The sequence below is a fragment of the Phascolarctos cinereus genome, unplaced genomic scaffold (assembly GCF_003287225.1).
Source record: "Phascolarctos cinereus isolate Bilbo 61053 unplaced genomic scaffold, phaCin_HiC Scaffold_5;HRSCAF=322, whole genome shotgun sequence".
In the NCBI taxonomy this organism is placed as follows: Eukaryota; Metazoa; Chordata; class Mammalia; order Diprotodontia; family Phascolarctidae; genus Phascolarctos; species Phascolarctos cinereus.
This window is the reverse complement of record NW_027555958.1, coordinates 368,623,989-368,641,443: the sequence shown is the minus strand read 5'-3', so window position 1 is coordinate 368,641,443 and position 17,455 is coordinate 368,623,989. Positions and strand designations below refer to the sequence as shown.

The 17,455-nt window shown below is 38.1% G+C and overlaps 2 protein-coding genes across 3 annotated transcripts in view; one reads left to right on the top strand and one right to left on the bottom strand.

Annotated features, from left to right (window-relative positions):
* PPP2R5A (protein phosphatase 2 regulatory subunit B'alpha) overlaps positions 1-11,370 on the top strand; it is an 80,025-nt gene extending 68,655 nt beyond the window's left edge. For both annotated transcript variants that reach the window (XM_078156325.1, XM_021007780.2), the window contains 5 exons: positions 2,726-2,776; positions 3,065-3,184; positions 3,278-3,405; positions 4,563-4,664; positions 10,081-11,370. In XM_078156325.1, coding sequence (XP_078012451.1) covers positions 2,726-2,776; positions 3,065-3,184; positions 3,278-3,405; positions 4,563-4,664; positions 10,081-10,225 — 546 coding nt within the window. In that variant the 3' untranslated portion in view covers positions 10,226-11,370. The remainder of the gene's footprint in view (positions 1-2,725; positions 2,777-3,064; positions 3,185-3,277; positions 3,406-4,562; positions 4,665-10,080) is intronic.
* A 3,198-nt stretch (positions 11,371-14,568) lies between these two features.
* PACC1 (proton activated chloride channel 1) overlaps positions 14,569-17,455 on the bottom strand; it is a 38,807-nt gene continuing 35,920 nt past the window's right edge. The window contains exon 8 of the mRNA XM_021007890.2: positions 14,569-15,424. Within this exon, the coding sequence (XP_020863549.1) occupies positions 15,263-15,424 (162 nt within the window). The 3' untranslated portion in view covers positions 14,569-15,262. The remainder of the gene's footprint in view (positions 15,425-17,455) is intronic.

The following is a 17,455-nucleotide window of genomic DNA, read 5'->3' as shown; positions in this document are numbered from 1 at the left end:
AGAACAAATTAAATCCTTATACATGACAGCCCTACAAATGTTTGAAGGTAGATTTGTGTTCATACCCCTGGCCAATCCTCCTTTTCTATTCCATATTATTAAAATTCTTTGGTTCCTTCAATTGGTTCTCATATGGCAAAGCCCCAAGGCCTTTTATCATCATTTTAGCTCTCCTGGGAGCTTTCCAGCTTATCAGCATCCTTCCTAAAAGGAAACAGGTGGCTACCTGTTTTAAACAGCATAACTTCCCTTCCCAAAATATGGTTCAAGGCAATTCCAGATAGTAACTTCTAGAGATATTGAATTTGGATGTAGTATTGGGCAGTGGGTGAGAAGAGAGAATAGATTCAGTGCCCTCCTCCATATATTCATAAAAATTTGTTTTAAATGGAGGGTTTGGGGCCTATTTAATAGGCCTAATGCTATTTAACAGTTTATGTGATTCCATTCCCCTTTCTCATTAAGGAAAACAATTTTCTGGTCTAAAAATGCCAAGAAGGCCACAGTCACTATTTTACTCTAAGTAGATTTCAAAGATTGTCTCAGGGCATAATCCTATGTGTTTTTATACCTGAACATTTCTAAATTAATTCAAATAATGAAAAATATTCCAACTGCAAGTTTTTCCTTCATGCATAAAAATATTTGTGATTTTTCCTCAGTCTTATCTGTCTGCCTTAGCCTGTTGGTTAATACCTATTACTTTAAGAATACCCACTTCATAAATGCTGGTGTGAAGTAAGATTCTCATAGGATTGTACATAGATAGCTCTATCACAGTCACTTTCAAGAAAAGCAAGTTGAAACTTTGTTATTTTCATTTTTTTTCCTATACACATCTTTTTTTTCCTATACATTTCATAGGAACTTAAAACTAGCAGGGCCCCTAATAGGTCTTTGAATCTAGGTTGTTTTATGGTGGTATTCCAGATTACCTAAAGAAAATTGTTTTCTATCTCTGGTAAGTGTGATTTCATAACTTCTATCTGTAGGCTGTCCTGTTGTTTTAACAACCCCTAAGGTGAAGTTTTGGGGTATGCCATTTTCTAGAAATTTAAACTTTTTTTTTCAAATTACATCTTCTAGAAATATAAAATTATTTGCTTTTATCTTTTATAATTTTTCACATGCCTGAAGACTTTAAATTGTCCTTCAGTGTCTTTAGTCTGAAGTTATATATCATTTCCTGTGCTTAAATGACTCATAATATCAGAGTGTTAGACAAGACTGACTTTAATTAGTGAATGAGAAAGTTAGAAAGTATGACCATAAGAGTTTTATGAACCAAAATCTCATTGTCTCAAAAATATGTATAAATCTTCTGATAGATTGAAAAAACATACTTTTATTCATTTATTTTGTTTGTATATTTAATTTAAAATGTATTTTATTTTTATATATTTGTTTTTCTTAAATGTACTTTAAAGATTGTTTCAAAATGAAGTTCCATTTTTTTATGCAGTTCAACAAACACTAACTTGCTGTATATAGATTACTGAACTAGATGCTAAGTAAGGTGTCAAAATGATTAAGAATGAGATAGATCCCTCTACTCTTGAAGCTTAAAACTGACTTAAGGGAAGGGAATACAGTGTATATACAAATAGCAATAATATTTCTAAATAGTTAAAAAAATTATTTTGTATATAAAGAAATAAAGGTATATTACTCTGTTTTAAAGTTATGTTTATAAAACCTTGTGGTCAATAAGGTCTTCAAATTTGTATCATGTGCTTAATGAAGATATATCTATTAGCAGTTGATTACATGGCCTGTTTGTATAAATTAAGACTTGAGAAATTGGATCCTTGATATGACATTATGAAACTCAGGGTAAGGATGGGGGTGTAAATAAAAGAAAACCACTTCTTATTTGCTACAATAACTGAAACCCACCCACTCCACCCCTAAATCCATTACAAGTCAGGAAAATATGATAGGCAGCACAGATAATTTGTTAAATTTAATCCTTGGTAAAGAGCTTTAAAATTTTAAGGAAAATTACACAAAAAGCAGTGTATTAATATTATGTGAAATTAATATTGTGTGAATTGCCAATAAATCTAGACACTTGTTTTTAATTAATTTTGAGCCAAAAAAATGAGATTGAAGTATGGTGCTATCATAAACATTTTATTTGAAGTTGAACTAACTCAAATTTTTAATTCTTAAAATTAATCTTGATTCTATATCTCTTTCATAGGGTCATAGTGATATTTTATTAGAAAAGGAAGATGTGACATATTAAGTCTTAACTGAGATATGCGTATCCATCATAAACATTAATACAGTCACCATAATGGTAGCATATTTGGTAATACGAAAGGTAGTGTGGTATAGTAAAAGGGAGAGTGGAATCTTGGAGTCAGAAAGTCTTGATTTAATTATATGGTTTGCTATTTATTTGCTTGGGGAAGACACTTAATCTCTTGAATTTTTCTTCATCTGTAAAATAGCTGCCCTACCAAGCTTACAGGATTGTTTGAAGTACATGAAATGTGATAATATGTATAGAAGCATGTTATATTACTATTTACTATTACAATTTACATTACTAAGCAAATAAAAAGTGTTATCATTAGTCAGATTTAAGTCCCTAAATTCATGTTAAAATTATTTACGGTTAATTGATACTAATATGTCATTATGCCATTTAGAAGCATAATATGTTAGGTTAGTTTAAAAAGCAAAGTTTGCCTTCTGTTAAAAATTTTCTTTTTCTTAGGTGATCAGAGGATTGCTGAAATTTTGGCCAAAAACGTGCAGTCAGAAGGAGGTAAATCTTAAAAACTATATTTCAGTCTCAATAAGGATTGTGTTTATTTTGACAAAAAAAAAAAATCCTCTCCCCCCGCCCCAATCTTCTCATTAACTAGTCTTGGGTTAGTTTCAATGCTTCATAGAAATATCTACTTAGGATTTTTATTTCTATACCCCTCTACTTTTATATAAAATTAAAACTTTTTTTTCTGTATTTGATGGATGAATGCTGTCAGTGGTATGATTTCCAACTGCCAGTGTATGCTATATCATACATATTTTTGGTTGTTTCTTTTTCCCACAGGTGATGTTTTTAGGAGAAATTGAAGAAATCTTAGATGTAATAGAGCCAACACAGTTCAAAAAAATTGAAGAGCCTCTCTTTAAGCAGATATCCAAGTGTGTGTCAAGTTCTCATTTCCAGGTTTGGTAGCCTATTTTCAGTGAATCTGTTTCGTTTAAAAACTGGTCCTTTTTGTGTTCTTCTTGTTCTGACCTTACCAAACATCTGTTTCAGGTTGCGGAAAGGGCATTGTACTTCTGGAATAATGAATATATTCTTAGTTTGATTGAAGAAAATATTGATAAAATTCTTCCAATCATGTTTGCCAGTTTATACAAAATTTCCAAAGAGCACTGGAATCCGTATGTATTTCTTTTTACACTTTTTCTTGTTTGGTCTCTAAATTTTACTTAAAACCTAATCAGATTTGGCACTCTTCCAAGCACAGCCTATCCTAGCCATTCCTTTCGTCCCCTTGCACTCATCCTTGTAAAATTTTGGATGTTATTATGTATGTCTGTTTTTAACATGTTTTGGTCTTCAGTTGAGCCATAATTATAATCTCCATGAGGGCAAGGATTATCTTTCTAAGATCATAGATCATGGATTTAATGGTGGAAGGAGATGGAGATCATTTAGTTTAACCTCTTAATTTTCCAGATAAGGAAACTGAAGCCATATGAAAGGATTTCCCATGTCTAATGTTACACAGCTAGTAATAAGCAGAGCTAGGATTTGAAACCAAATTATCTAAGAGAGGAGGCATAATATACTAGAAAAATCCTTGGAGTTTGAGTCAGAGGCCTTGGTTTAGGCACTGGCTCTGGCATTAATTACCTGTATGACCCTGGGCAAGTCACTTCATCTATCTGAGTCTCAGTTTCCTCTTCTGTGAAACTGGGATTTTTGGTCCAAGAGACTGGATGAAATGATATATAAGGTCATGTAGAACTCTTTTGTCTATGATCCCCAACTCCAAATCCAACATTTTCTCCACTGTAATTAGTAGGTGCTCAGTAAATATTCAAGCTTGATGAATGGACTCATGGTCTCTCTGCTTATCTCTTCAAAGTGATAACAAAGTTTTATTAATCTATTCAAAGCACAAGGTAGATAAAGCAGAAAACCATAATCACTTTGAATTGATTTTATGTACACCTACCTCTTACTGTAGAAGCAATACCACCTTAGTGTCAAAGCTAAGTCCTGGGCACACACAGGCCATTCAAGGTCTCAGGATTGACATTAGGTCTCTTGTTTATTGTGTAGTAAACTTCTTGACTGCAGTAACCCTTGCAATGCTGTTACCTGCCTCCTACTGGCTGCCTTACAGGTCAGAATGATAGAATCCTAAAATGCTAGATGTAGGGGGCACTTTTGATTTACCCTTTCCACCTTTATTCCTGAGAATGCAGCATCTCACCAGAGTGAAACGTAGAGCAGAAATGAAAATAACCACGCTCAACTCAACCAAATGCTCTATCAGCATCAGTAACAGATCCGGATTCTTTTGTTCTAGGACCATTGTAGCACTTGTATACAACGTGTTGAAAACATTAATGGAGATGAACGGCAAGCTTTTCGATGATCTTACAAGCTCATACAAAGCTGAAAGACAAAGGTATTTATTGTTTTAAATGACTTGAGTATCCACAGTCCATGGTCCCAGGGGTCTCATATTGGAAATATCCATGTGCTATTTAATCCTGACCAAAATGAGTAGTGACTTCATGTAGATATATTTTAGAGTATTTATGGAAAAGTTAGTTGCATTTTGAGCTTTATTTACACTAAATAAAACTATCCAAACAGCACCCATAGATCATCTTCACGTGTGCTATCTCTTTTTAATAGATTTATGCTAAGCAGAAATAGCAAAAATATGTCATCTTGGAAGAGACATCATATAACTTCAGTGGTATAGGTCAGCATTTCTCCAGACTAATTTGGCCACAGAACACGGGTTTAAAATACAGGATGGAATGGCCTTTTTTTGTGGTTGTTCTATTTTATATAAGGAGATGCTTGTTTTATTTGATATTTTTACTAAGTTCAGAATTTGAAAAAAATATATAAAAATAAAACATGATGAACCCATAAATGCCAGTCCAAAAAGCCTGGAGGGTATGGCATTTTCCAAAGATAGAGGGATCTGGGGAAGAATTCTGATCCAAAGTAGAGGAAATAAGGCCCATTTTCTAACCCTAAAATTGCTACAAGTAACAGTTTTGATGCAGATATAACATTATTGTTTTTGGAAGAAAGACTAACATTGACTAGCATTGAATGTTCTCATGGAATACCTTTTCACATCATGTAGAACATTATGGTTTTATGAAATAGGTGTAGATTAATGCTGGTAATCATCAATAATGCTTTTATATACATTGCCCAAATCTTCCATTCACCTAATACTGACCATAAAGTGGTATATACAGTTAAATAAAATGTGTCCAGAAAGCAAATATCCATATATACTTTCCTATTTGATGATATACTTTTATGATTTTTCCCCAATTACATGTTAAAACAATTTTTAACATTTTTTTAAAAGTTTTGACTTCCAAATTCTATCTCCCCCCACCCTGCAATCCAATATAGGTTATACATGTACAATCATGTAAAAATTTCCATCTTATTTATTTTGTACAAGAAGACTCAAAGAAGGAAGGGAAAGGAAAGGGGAAAAAAGTGAAAAATACTGTGTTTCAGTCTGCATTCAGACAATATCAGTCCTTTTTCTGGAGATGGATAGCATGTTTCATGATGATATGCTTTAAAAAGGGTGTTTGTTTTCACAGACCTTTAGAACTTCTGTTGGAAGACACGTCAGAGGTCATTTAATCCAATTTATATCTTAGCAGGAATTACTTTTACAACATCTCGAGCAAAGGGTCATCTAGCATCCACCTAAAAATCTCCACAATTGGAGTACTCCCTGCCTCCTGAGGCAGCCTAACCCACTGTGGGGAATTTCTAATTGTTAAGACATTTTTCTTCATATCAAGCTGGCATTTGCTTCTCTGCTAGTTCATATCGATCTGACTTCTGCCCACTGGGCAAGTAAGGCAAGCTTGATCCTTCTGCACTTGGGCTGCTTCAAGATGTTGTTCAGTTGTTTCAGTCATATCTGCCTCTTCTTTGGGGTTTTCCTTGGCAAAAATACTGGACTGGTTTGCCATTTTCTTCTCCACCTCGTTTTACAGATAAGGAAAACAGGGTTAAGTGACTTGCTCAGGGTCATACAGCTAGTAAGTGTCTGTGTCCGGATTTGAACTCAGGAAGGTGAGTCTTCCTGACTCCAACCCTGGCGCTCCATGCACTATGGTACCACCTAGCTGCTCCTACTTGATGATGCCTAAGCCTATTAAGCCTTCTCTTCCCCAAGCTAAGAATCCTCAGTACCTTGAACTGATGCTTGTATGGCTTGGTTTCTTGTCCCTTTTCTGTCAAGGATGCCTGTCTCTGAATGTGCAACCACTTGTGAATATTCTTCCTAAAATAAAGCAACTGGAAGAGCACTTGTGTTCAGTGGAAATGCAGAATGAGACTGTTTCTCATTCTGGAGCATATGCTTCTGTTAATACAACCTGGCTTTTGACTGCCATGTGTCACTATTGGCTCATATTGAGTTTCTGATACATTAAAACCTCCGTATCTTTCATAGGTGATCCATTGATTTGCCAAGCATCTTACATGTTTTAAAACCAAGTGTACATTTATCTTTATGAAATGTCATCTTACAAAATTTGTCCCACTGTAGCCTAAAAATCTTTGGGGATTTTGATTTTTGTCATCTCGTATGCTAGCTCTTTTCCTGAGCTTTGGGTTATCTTCAGATTTGTTAAGCTCCTGTGACATCTGTGCCTTCAGCTAAGTCAAGGTTAGACTGAACAGGGCTAAGGGGCAGATCCTTGACGTATTTCACTAGAAAAACCTCCTTTGAGACTGACATTGATCCGTTAATCACCGCACCAGCTCTTATTATTAATCTCTCTTTGTCTTGGCATTCCCTTGATCTACCAGTCTAGTAATATCATTACCTTTTTTTAAAGGATTAGTTTGGCATATTATAAAATCATTGCTTTAGAGCTTTGAAAGAATTTTAGCTAAACCTAATCTAAATTTTTTTTGGGGGGGGGGATTAGGCAATGGGGTTAAGTGACTTTCCCAGGGTCATACAGCTAGTAAGTGTTATGTGTCTGAGGCTGGATTTGAACTCAGTTCCTCCTGACTCCAAGGCCAGAGCTCTATCCATTGTGCCACTTAGCTGCCCCCCCCTTTTTTTTGTCAGCCTAGTCTAAATTAAGTAATGTGTTCTCAATGAACCCATACTGGGTCTTTTTATTTCCAGTGATTTAATATTTTCTCCCAATTACATGCAAAAACAATTTTTAACATTCATTTTTAAAATTTTGAGTTCCAAATTCTCTCCCTCCTTCCCATACTGGCTCTTAATGATCACCTCTTTCTTCAGGGCTTACAAAATTATCCCTATATGTTCTAGAATTTTTATAGAAATCAAAGTCAGATACATGATAATTTAAAGAAACTATTTCTTCCCCTTTCTCAGTTGCAATAATTTAATACTTCCTGCCCTCAAAAAAATTATTTTTAGCATTCTTTTTCAAAAATTTGAGTTCCAAATTCTCTCCCTCCTTCCCACTCCTCCCCCACCCATTGAGAAGGCAAGTAGTATGATATCAATCATACATATGATGTCATGCAAAACGTATTTCCACACTAGCCATGTTGCAAAAACAAAGCAAGAAAAATAATATGAAAAGAGTATGCTTCAATCTTCACTCATACTTCACTAGTTCTTTTTCTCTCTCTCTGGAAGTAGATGGCATTTTTCTTCATGGGTCCTTTGGAAATACTTAGGTCATTGTCTTGATCAGAGTACCTAACTCTTTCACAGTTGATCATCATTGTAATATCACTGTTACCCTGTATGAAGTTGTCCTGGTTCTGTTCATGTCATTTTGCATCAGTTCATACAAGTCTTCCCATGTTTTTTCTAAAAGTATCCTGGTCATCTTTTCTTATAGCACAGTGATATTCTATCACAATCACATGCCACAACTTGCTCAGACATTCCCCAGTGGATGAGCATCCTCTCAGCTTCCCATTCCTTGTCACCACAAAAAGAGCTGCTAGAAACACTTTGGTACACGTAGGCACTTTTCCTTGTTCTTCCATCTCTGGGATATAGACCTAGTACTAATGTTGTTGGGTCAAAGGATACGCACAGTTTTGTAGCCCTTGGGGCATTAGTTCTCTAATCAGTAGTGATTTAGACCATTTTTTTCATGTGACTATTGATGGTTTCGATTTCTTCTTCTGAAAACTGCCTGTTTATATCCTTTGATCATATTATGATAACTTATTTTCTAAGATTTTTCAGAGATCACCAAAAATAGCTCAGCAATCACATTTAAATCTTTTGACTTAAAGTCAAGAGCAGCTTTTACTATATACTCCTTTATGCCACTTTCAATTCTCTGTGAATCATTTTGTTGTCCTCCAAGTCTGAAAAATATTATTCTTAGTAGAAAAAACAGACGCAAAATTAGGTCTTTGAGTATTTTTGCATTCTTTTAATCTTCCATCATCAATGATCCATCTGCTCTCAGTAGCTGTCCAGTCTTTTCTCTGATCTTTCTCTTTCCCTTATCATAACTTCCAGAAAAATACTTTTAGCTGTCCTTAACATTCTTTACAAACCTTAGCTTTGACATTTTTACAAGACCATCCCACGCTTTTGTATTTATTTCTAACTCCCTTACCTTGCATCCATCTTTTCAGCATGTCTTTTAGAATTTTAGGTTGGTCGCTAAGTTCCCTTTAGAAGCACATCAGTCTCCTTAGACAGTTCCTCCATTTCTTCTTCATCAGAAATATTTGTGTTATGTCATCAGGATTTTGTTACTCAGAGTGGACCCACCCTTCTTCACATGACATCTTCTGAAGCACTACGATCCTGCCTGTGTTTTTCACGATTTAAAAAATAAACCGTTTCTATCATCTAGGAAGTACAGATAAGATTATACCCAACATTTCCCTATTTGTTAGTGACTCTAGGACAGCATGCTTACTTTTATTCTCATTATTTCTGCTTTGGCACCTAATGTCTCCTTATTGGTCAGAAACACCACCCTGCCTCTGCCCCCATTGCTTTTCTTGACTTCTGAAGCCTGACATTATCAACAAGGCAAATCATATCTCAATTGCTTTACTTTTTTTTTAAAGCAGAAAAAGAGATCTAGATGATGTCCAGATAATTAAAGGTTTCCTCTCATTACTACTTGCCTTACTGTATTTGTTTTTCATTGATTTTTTTGGATCATCTTCCATTTCTTCCTTCCAACTGGATGTCCTGTAATATAATGTATTCTCACCACAAGATTGCTTCTGTTTCTCCATCATCTGTGCTTTCCATCATGCTTGATGGGGATATTTTTGCTTCTGAACTGCTCTTGCACAGTTATTTGTAATTTATTTAACAAATCAGATTTATTAACAAAGACGATATTTTGAAGTCAGCACCATTCTTTATTGGAAAGTTAGATCTCATATATGTCATTGGCTCTGAGTCAACCAGTCAGCGAGCATTTATTAAATGCCTGCTATATGTCAAGCACTGGGGTTCAGAATCGGCCCCCTGCTTTCAAGGAGCTAACAGTCTAGTGGGAGAGACAACATGCAAATAACTATATACAAACAAGTTAGAAACAGGATAAATTGGTCAGTAAATGAGCATTCCCTTTGTAGAAACAATAGTTAAGTCTCACGAATCATTGCCTCCAAGGCTTTATTTTGGGGCCATAAAAATGAGGGGAGGAACACACATACTGGCTTGTTGCTTGAGATGAGGTAGATATACTTTATTTTATTTATCAAATGCTCTATCAAAGAATGGTTTAGTGAATGTGGATGAGGTCTGTTTTCCCCATCAGTGTTATGATGCATGGTATGTTTCTCTTAGCACTGTTTTAAACACATCTGATTGCAATTGTGTTCGATATCTTCTGCAGAGAGAAAAAAAAGGAATTGGAACGTGAAGAATTATGGAAGAAATTGGAGGAGCTAAAGTTAAAGAAAGCTTTGACTGAAAAGCATAACAGTACTCACAGTGTGCACAATGCACTCAACAGTACAAGTGCCAAAGAAATGAAATGATGACGACTTCTGCTTGAAAGGCAGACTTTTTGTACACACTTTTTTGAAATATGTAAAAATTTGCAAAGGAAAAACCTCAACAGTATAATGTAATTAAAAGGCCAATTTTTTTTTCCTGGCATCTGTAAATGAAAAATTTGTGGACTAAACATAGCCATATGTTACATCATGACCACAGTATATTGTAACTTTTTTGTCTAATCATTGATTTATTGTGTCACTTCTGAGGTTTCACAGAAATGAATGAATTTTTATTATACGTGATATGAGTGAGATAATTATGGGAGTGGTGAGAATTATGACTTGAATTTTTTTTTGATTGTGTTGCATTGCACATAGATGTAGTAGTCTGCTCTGTACATTTTTTAAATGTGCTTTTCACATTGCTGCACACCTTGGTTGAGTTCTAGGAAAGGCAGTATTTCCTAAAATAAAACTAAGGTACAATCCTTCCTTTCCTTTTTCCTTCCAATAACACAAAGGGAGGAATAGCCTAGCTTGCCCTTTACCTTTTGTCCTTAAAGATATTACTGTATTCTGGAATTTGAGTGAAAAGCTTAAAATTCCAGGAAAAAAATTGTGATATTTTTAAAGCACAAGTTAGAAATAAAAGCTGGGAAAAATAAAACCAAAACTCTCCAGAATGTTCCTCATGGTCAGCTGGAGAACATCCCCCTTTACCTGCCCTCCCATTGATGACATTCACCGGTCAGCAGGCAGCTTCGTAGAAGTGTGATGGTGACGTGATCTCCAACATTACCTCTCATTCATTCCTCCTCTTCCCTTCCCCATGAAGCACAGGGCTGAAGGCAGGGCCTCTGGAGCCCTCCCTCCACCCCTCTCTCCCTCTTCTCCCCCTCCTCCCCCTCCCCACTGATGGAGGCTTTGGGTCCCTCGGTGTGGGGATGCGGAGCTGTAATGATCACTGCCCGGCTTTATTTAAAAGAAATGCAGTGCGCTTCCTAAATGGAAGACTCAAGAAACTGATTCTGGGGGCCTTGTACATTTTTACTTGATCAGATGTTTCTCGCATCTTTTGCTATCAGAGCACCATTCCAGTCTCTTGCGGTTGCATAGAAAGCTGTTTTGTAATGGAAGATCTTCACTGGGGGATTGAGCAGCATTTAATAAAGTCTATGTTTGTAGTTTGTTGTGTGTTATCTTTGACTTCTGACCGCCAGGCTCTAGAAATGTCGCCAGTGGAATCATCCAGCAAAGTTTATTTTGATAAAATAGCTGAACTCAAGTATGACGCTTACCCTGGTGTAAAAAGCAATGATGGAGCCCATAGGTATGTATGCTGCTTATCAAAGCACGAAGGTGGGTGCCAGGGCTAAGTGGTGCAGCCAATAGTAATCAACAGCTGTCAGCTGGAGCTTACTCTGGTGGATTGATTTGTAGGAAATTTTAAAATCCTACGTTGGCCTCTCCGGCACACCATACGGCCCAGGCGAACTTAGAGAACGCAAATCAATTTGAAAATTAGTCTTCATAGAATGGGTGCAGGAAGACAAGTTGTAGTGCAAACCATGCCCCCCTGTTAGCAGAGACTGTTTTTGGAAGAAGTAAAATTTTTTTAGGGTTAATTGCATCAGCTATCCATTCTCTTGCCAGGCATTCTTAACTGGAAGTCTGTGAACCTAGGGGACACAGAGGAGGAAGGGTGTCAGGCCTGGAGTCAGGAAGACGAGTTCAAATCGGGCCTCGGGCAGTTGCTAGCTGTGTGACCTTGGACAAGTCACTTCCCCTCTGCCTCATTTTCCTCAAATGCAAAATGGGAATAATAATAGCACCCACTCCCCAAGGTTGTTGTGAGGATCAAGTGAAATAATAATGGTAAAGTGCTCGAGCACAACGCCTGGCACCTAATAAGTGCTATGTAAATGTTTATTAGCTTTTGTCTCTGTTTTAATATTTTGATAACTATACTTCAATATAATTGGCTTTCCTTATAATCCTATGTGTTTTATTTTACACATTTAAAGCGCAGTAGCTAGGTGCCACTGTGGATAAAACACAGGGCCTAGAGTCAGGAAGACCCAAGTTCACATCCAGTCTCAGACACTCCTACTAGCTGTGTGACCCTGGGCAAGTCACTTAACCTCTGTTTGCCTTCGATTCCTTTGCTGTAAAATGGGGACAATCATAGACTTACCTGACAAGGATGTGAGGATTAAATGGTGTGGTAATTGTAATGCATGCAGCACAGTGCCTGGCTCATAAAAGCACTTAATATAAATACTTGTTTCCTTTCTGCTAAAACATTCTAAGAAAGAGTCCATGACACAAAAAAGGCTAAGAACCCCTTTTCCCGTAAAAGTATCTGTCTTTTTCTTTGTGCACTGCGGGTTATTTCCCTCGGGTTCCTGCGGAAGCAACCTCCTTTGAAGTATTCTCGACTGTGGCAGGTATCCTCCCCTAGGGTCTGCTCATTGTCCCAGCGCAAGATCCGAAATTCCCTTGCCCTCATTTGAATCCCACCCACATCACTTATGAGCCTGTGTGATTCCAAGCAGGTAACTTCTCTGCATCTCCATTTTCACGGTACAGAGTAGGTGCCATACAAATAAATCTCTCTCCCTTTTTCCCAATCTGTAACACAGGAATAATGATAAACCACTGCCCACTTGTTGTGAGGAGAGCTCTTTGTAAACTTTTAAAATGTTGTTACTCCAAGTGCTTTAACTACAGATACCAATTTAACACCAGCAAGATTCAATGAGCGACTCCCAACCACAGAAATGTGGGTGAAGGCGATGGACTAGCAGCAGCAGCTGCCTTCCAAGAGAAGGAAGGGTAGGCAGGCAGCCTCATCTTCTGCCTGCTGGGAGGCTCCCTTTCTATAAAGTTTCTATTTTAGGGTAAGTAATAGGAGTACTTTTTTTTTTCACTTGAACAGTGGGACTACAGGCTTTGGCTTGGCTATGTAGCTAATTGTTTTAACAGTATTTTTCTTTAAATAGCTAAAGATGCTTGTATCCTTTTCTGATTCTCCAAAGTTTATTCTGTCCAAAATGCATTTTAAAAGGTCTCTGTGAACTTTATATGATGTAGGCATCACAGTTCAAGGTGGCCTTCGAAGTATGTTTTTATTAAGTTTTAAGCAACACTAAAGTGACCCATCATCTTTAAAAGATATTTATTTCTAAAATACCTCTAATGAGGCTACTTTTAGTACTATTAATGTAAGCTTTCACAAGTGTTTTTGAAATAAATTGTATGCTTGGCTCTGCATTTGCCCTAGAACAAGATGTAGGGAGAAAGCACCGCTGGGATTGTTTTCTTGTGCTTTTGTGGAGGAGAAAAATTGCAAGGGATAGTTTCTTTCAGATGGGCTTCCTTGGTCAAAAGCAGAACTCTTGCTTCCCTGTTGGACACAGGACAGATGTGCCCCACTTATCAACTTGGCACTCCCCCCTTCTCCCAACCATTGGAAGAGCAACAGCATGGTGAAAATTCTGAAACTTGTTCTGATTTGGTCCATGATTGCTTATGCACTGGAAGAGACTTCAAGAAATCATGCAGGTGTTTGTTTCTGCCTGGGTAGAGTTCATTTCTCTATGGCACCAGGGACAACTGGTGGCACAGTGGATAGAGCACTAGGCTTGGGGTCAGGAAGTCAAATCCAGCCCTCAGATTCATACTAGCTGGGTGACCCTAGGCAAATCACTTAACCTCTGCCCGCCTCAGTCTGTAAAATGAGGATCATAATGGCACCTACCTTCCCACAGTTGTGAGGATCAGTTGAGATATTTGTGAAGTATTTCGCACGTGGCCTGGCACATAGTAGGTGCCATTGAATGCTTATTCCCTTCCCCTACTAAGTACTGAGACCCATCCCACTGGAACAGAAGCATTAAAAGTCAGAGACCAGACCATAAGGGGAATCTTAAACTGATGGAACCGTGAGGGGTACAAAGAAATTAGCACAATTTATTTATAGAGCCTTGATGGAGGCCAGCTTAAACAGGCGGCCACTGTCACTTCCTTCGTGTGCCCCCACCACTACTACCCTCCACCCCCAGTCTCCCTTCCCTCCTGACGCAGATGGACTGCAGTCAAGCCTGAGAATCGATCATTCTGGAAGTAAGGGTAAAGTGTTAACTAACTAACTTCCTCATCAGCATAGAAATTGACACCTTTCTAATGTGAGAGAAGTCACAGGATAAAGGAGCAGTTTTGGCAAATGTGTTTAGCCTACAAGCCCTGCTTACCCTGCCCTCTCTGGGCTGGCTTCCTCCCCAGACATTTGTTCCCCCCATTCCCTGTCCTCACGTGTCAAGTAGAACTTATTTCTTCAAGCTTTTGTGTGGCTACTGATGTGTAACGCTTGGACAATTAAGTGAACGGCCATTCAGGAGACATTTAATCACTCATTTCAAGTAACTTTAAAAGATGTTATGTCACTTCATATTCCACGTGAAAAAGCTCATCAGCTGCTGACAGTCTCACGTTGATGGGACATGATGCACTTGTACTACAGGACAATGCACAGATTCAGGGAAGGTGTCAGAGCCCAAGCTCTCCTGACTGCTGCCCTGGTGGATCAGGAGAAAAGTCTGATGTCCTTGCAGCACCATAACCATCTTAAGAGAAGCGCAGTTCACCTAGAAGGCTCGTAGGCTCTTGAAGCAGCTGTGTTCCATCAAAACCATGGAGGAATGTTGAAGTGTATTTCCAACACAGAGAAAGACATAGCACAGCATCTTACACAGTTGAGGTCATTTGTCAAGCTACCTGAACTCCCACCCCTAATTTGCTTGTTGGTCCAATTTTTTTTAATGGTTCATTAATAACTTAAACATTTAAATAACTTTAGGAGTTGCAGTTGGACCCGTCCTGAGCTCCAGTCAGCCTCTTCTCGGGCCAAGTCAGGAGGGCTATTTTTCCAAACCGTCCCTTTTAAGCATGACAAATATCTGTTCAGGCAAATGCAGGCTTGGTGGTGACTGGCTGGCTTTGTCCCAGCTGGGGGGTTAGCATCCATCAAGTTCACAGTTCCACCCAGTGTATCAATAATGTCCCACACAGGTGCATTCAGCTGATGTGGTTGGTTGCTTGACCCTTCCTTTTCAGGTAGCGTTTTCGGATTTTGATCATCCACTTCACACTTAGTTTGGCAAACTCTGCTGCCTTGAATAATGCTAAGAAGGCTCCACAAAGAAGAGCAATTGTATTCCAAGGGTTGGCAGTGATGATCTGAAAAATAGAAATTTATGGTTTAGTTGTTTTTCAGTCACGTCCAGCTCTTCATGACTGCATTTGGGGTTTTCTTGGCAGATACTGTAGTGATTTGCCATTTTCTTCTCCAGCTCATTTTACAGGTGAGGAAACAGATGCAAATAGGGTTAAGTGACTTGTCCAGGGTCACACAGCTAGTAAGTGTCTGTGGCCACATTTGAATTCAGACCCACACACAGATTTGAACTTCTGTCTTCCTGATACCCGCCTGGCACCTTATGTACTGTACCACCTAGCTGCCCCTAATGTAAGATTAATTAAAATTTTTAATTTACTTCTACAGTACTTGGCATGTCCTATTAAGTGAAGGCCTCAGTCTAAGACAGTACCAATCCAATAGGCTAAAATCACCATTCCTACCTTTTACCTTTGCTTTTTTCCCTTGGTGTGTCTCCTCTCACCACTCTGCAATTCAGACTTGACACTTTAGCCATGACAGTCCACTGATTTTGTTAGAATCTGTCTACCTTACATATCCTGTCTCCAGTTTTTACTTATGCCATTTCCCTCACCTAGAATGTCCTCTCCTCCTTTGCCTCTCCAAAGCCTTCCCATCCGTTGCCCAAATCCTGTTCCCTCACTGGAGACTTGCCCTTACCTATGCCTCTTTCAAACTCCTACTCCATGTACCGAATTGTTCTATGTACTTCTGGAACTTTTTGTATACTGTCTGGCACAGTGTTGGAGTACCTGTACCACTCTGACTCTACACAGACCCCCATATATAATCAGTCTTTGACACCAGTGTTGGTTGTAATATATAGCACTGGAAAGCCACATGCATTCACTCTGGGAATACATCCATGATACACGGTCTTTGCTGGAGCTCACACCTGTGAAACTTATCCACTGAAGATATCCCCGAAGAGAGCCCTCAGCTACCACATCAGGACAACGGAGTGACTACATTGTAAACTGCCTCTGCCTTTGAGGTGTGCCATGATGAGGTTGACTCGGGGTGGTTAGAACCTTTTGTAAAGCTGGCCCATGACTCGGGCTCGACATTTTTTAGCTCGGAGGGATATTGGCATTTATCTAGGTTCAGTGGTCAGCAGATTTTCTGCAATAATGTAACACTTCATTTTAAAGAAAACTTCAAAACCCGTGGAGTAAAATTGTATTATATAGGGTGTCCTGAAAGTCTTAGTTTAAAGTTGAAATAACTTCAAAAGTGTAAATGCTATAAACTTAAAAAACTTTGACAAGTAAATCACACAAGTTTTAAGATATTAATGTTTCTTAGTAAATTCAACTTAACCACAGTCTTGTGCTGTATGTGGCTCTAGTTGATTTTTGAACTTTATAAAAATTTTCATCAGCTGCTGCTCAGTGACTGAAAAGATTACGTTTGTTTTGTTTGGTTTGGTTTTTTTGATTTGGCTAGGCAATGGGGTTAAGTGACTTGCCCAGGGTCACACAGCTAGTAAGTGTTATGTGTCTGAAGCGGGATTTGAACTCGGGTCCTCCTGAATCCAGGACCTGTGCTCTGTCCACTGTGCCACCTAGCTGCCCCCAAAAGATTATGTGTGTAACAGTGACCATCAAGAGAAGCAGCTAGGTGGCACAGTGGATGGAGCACTGACCCTGGAGTTAGGAGGACCTGAATTCAAATCCGGCCTCAAACAATTGACACTTGCTATGTGACCCTGGGCAAGTCACTTAACCCCAATTGCCTCACCAAAAAAAAAAAAGAGAATGATGTGATTGCTTTTCAATAAATTGCTTTCTAATTTGGAACAATACTTGATGCAATAGCTCACCTTATATGATCCTACCAATTGTCATTTCCCCCATAAGCCAGTATTTGGAAGAAATTATCTCAGTTCACAACATTTTTGCTTAAATTTTAAAGTCATTTGAACCAGTTTGGTTAACTGAATGAATTGAGATCACTCAGAGCAAATCTGCATTGCAGATAACCAGTATTTCTCCTGTGTGGCATCACAAATAAAGAACCAGTCTCCCTTCTGGGAAGACCAGCTTATAACC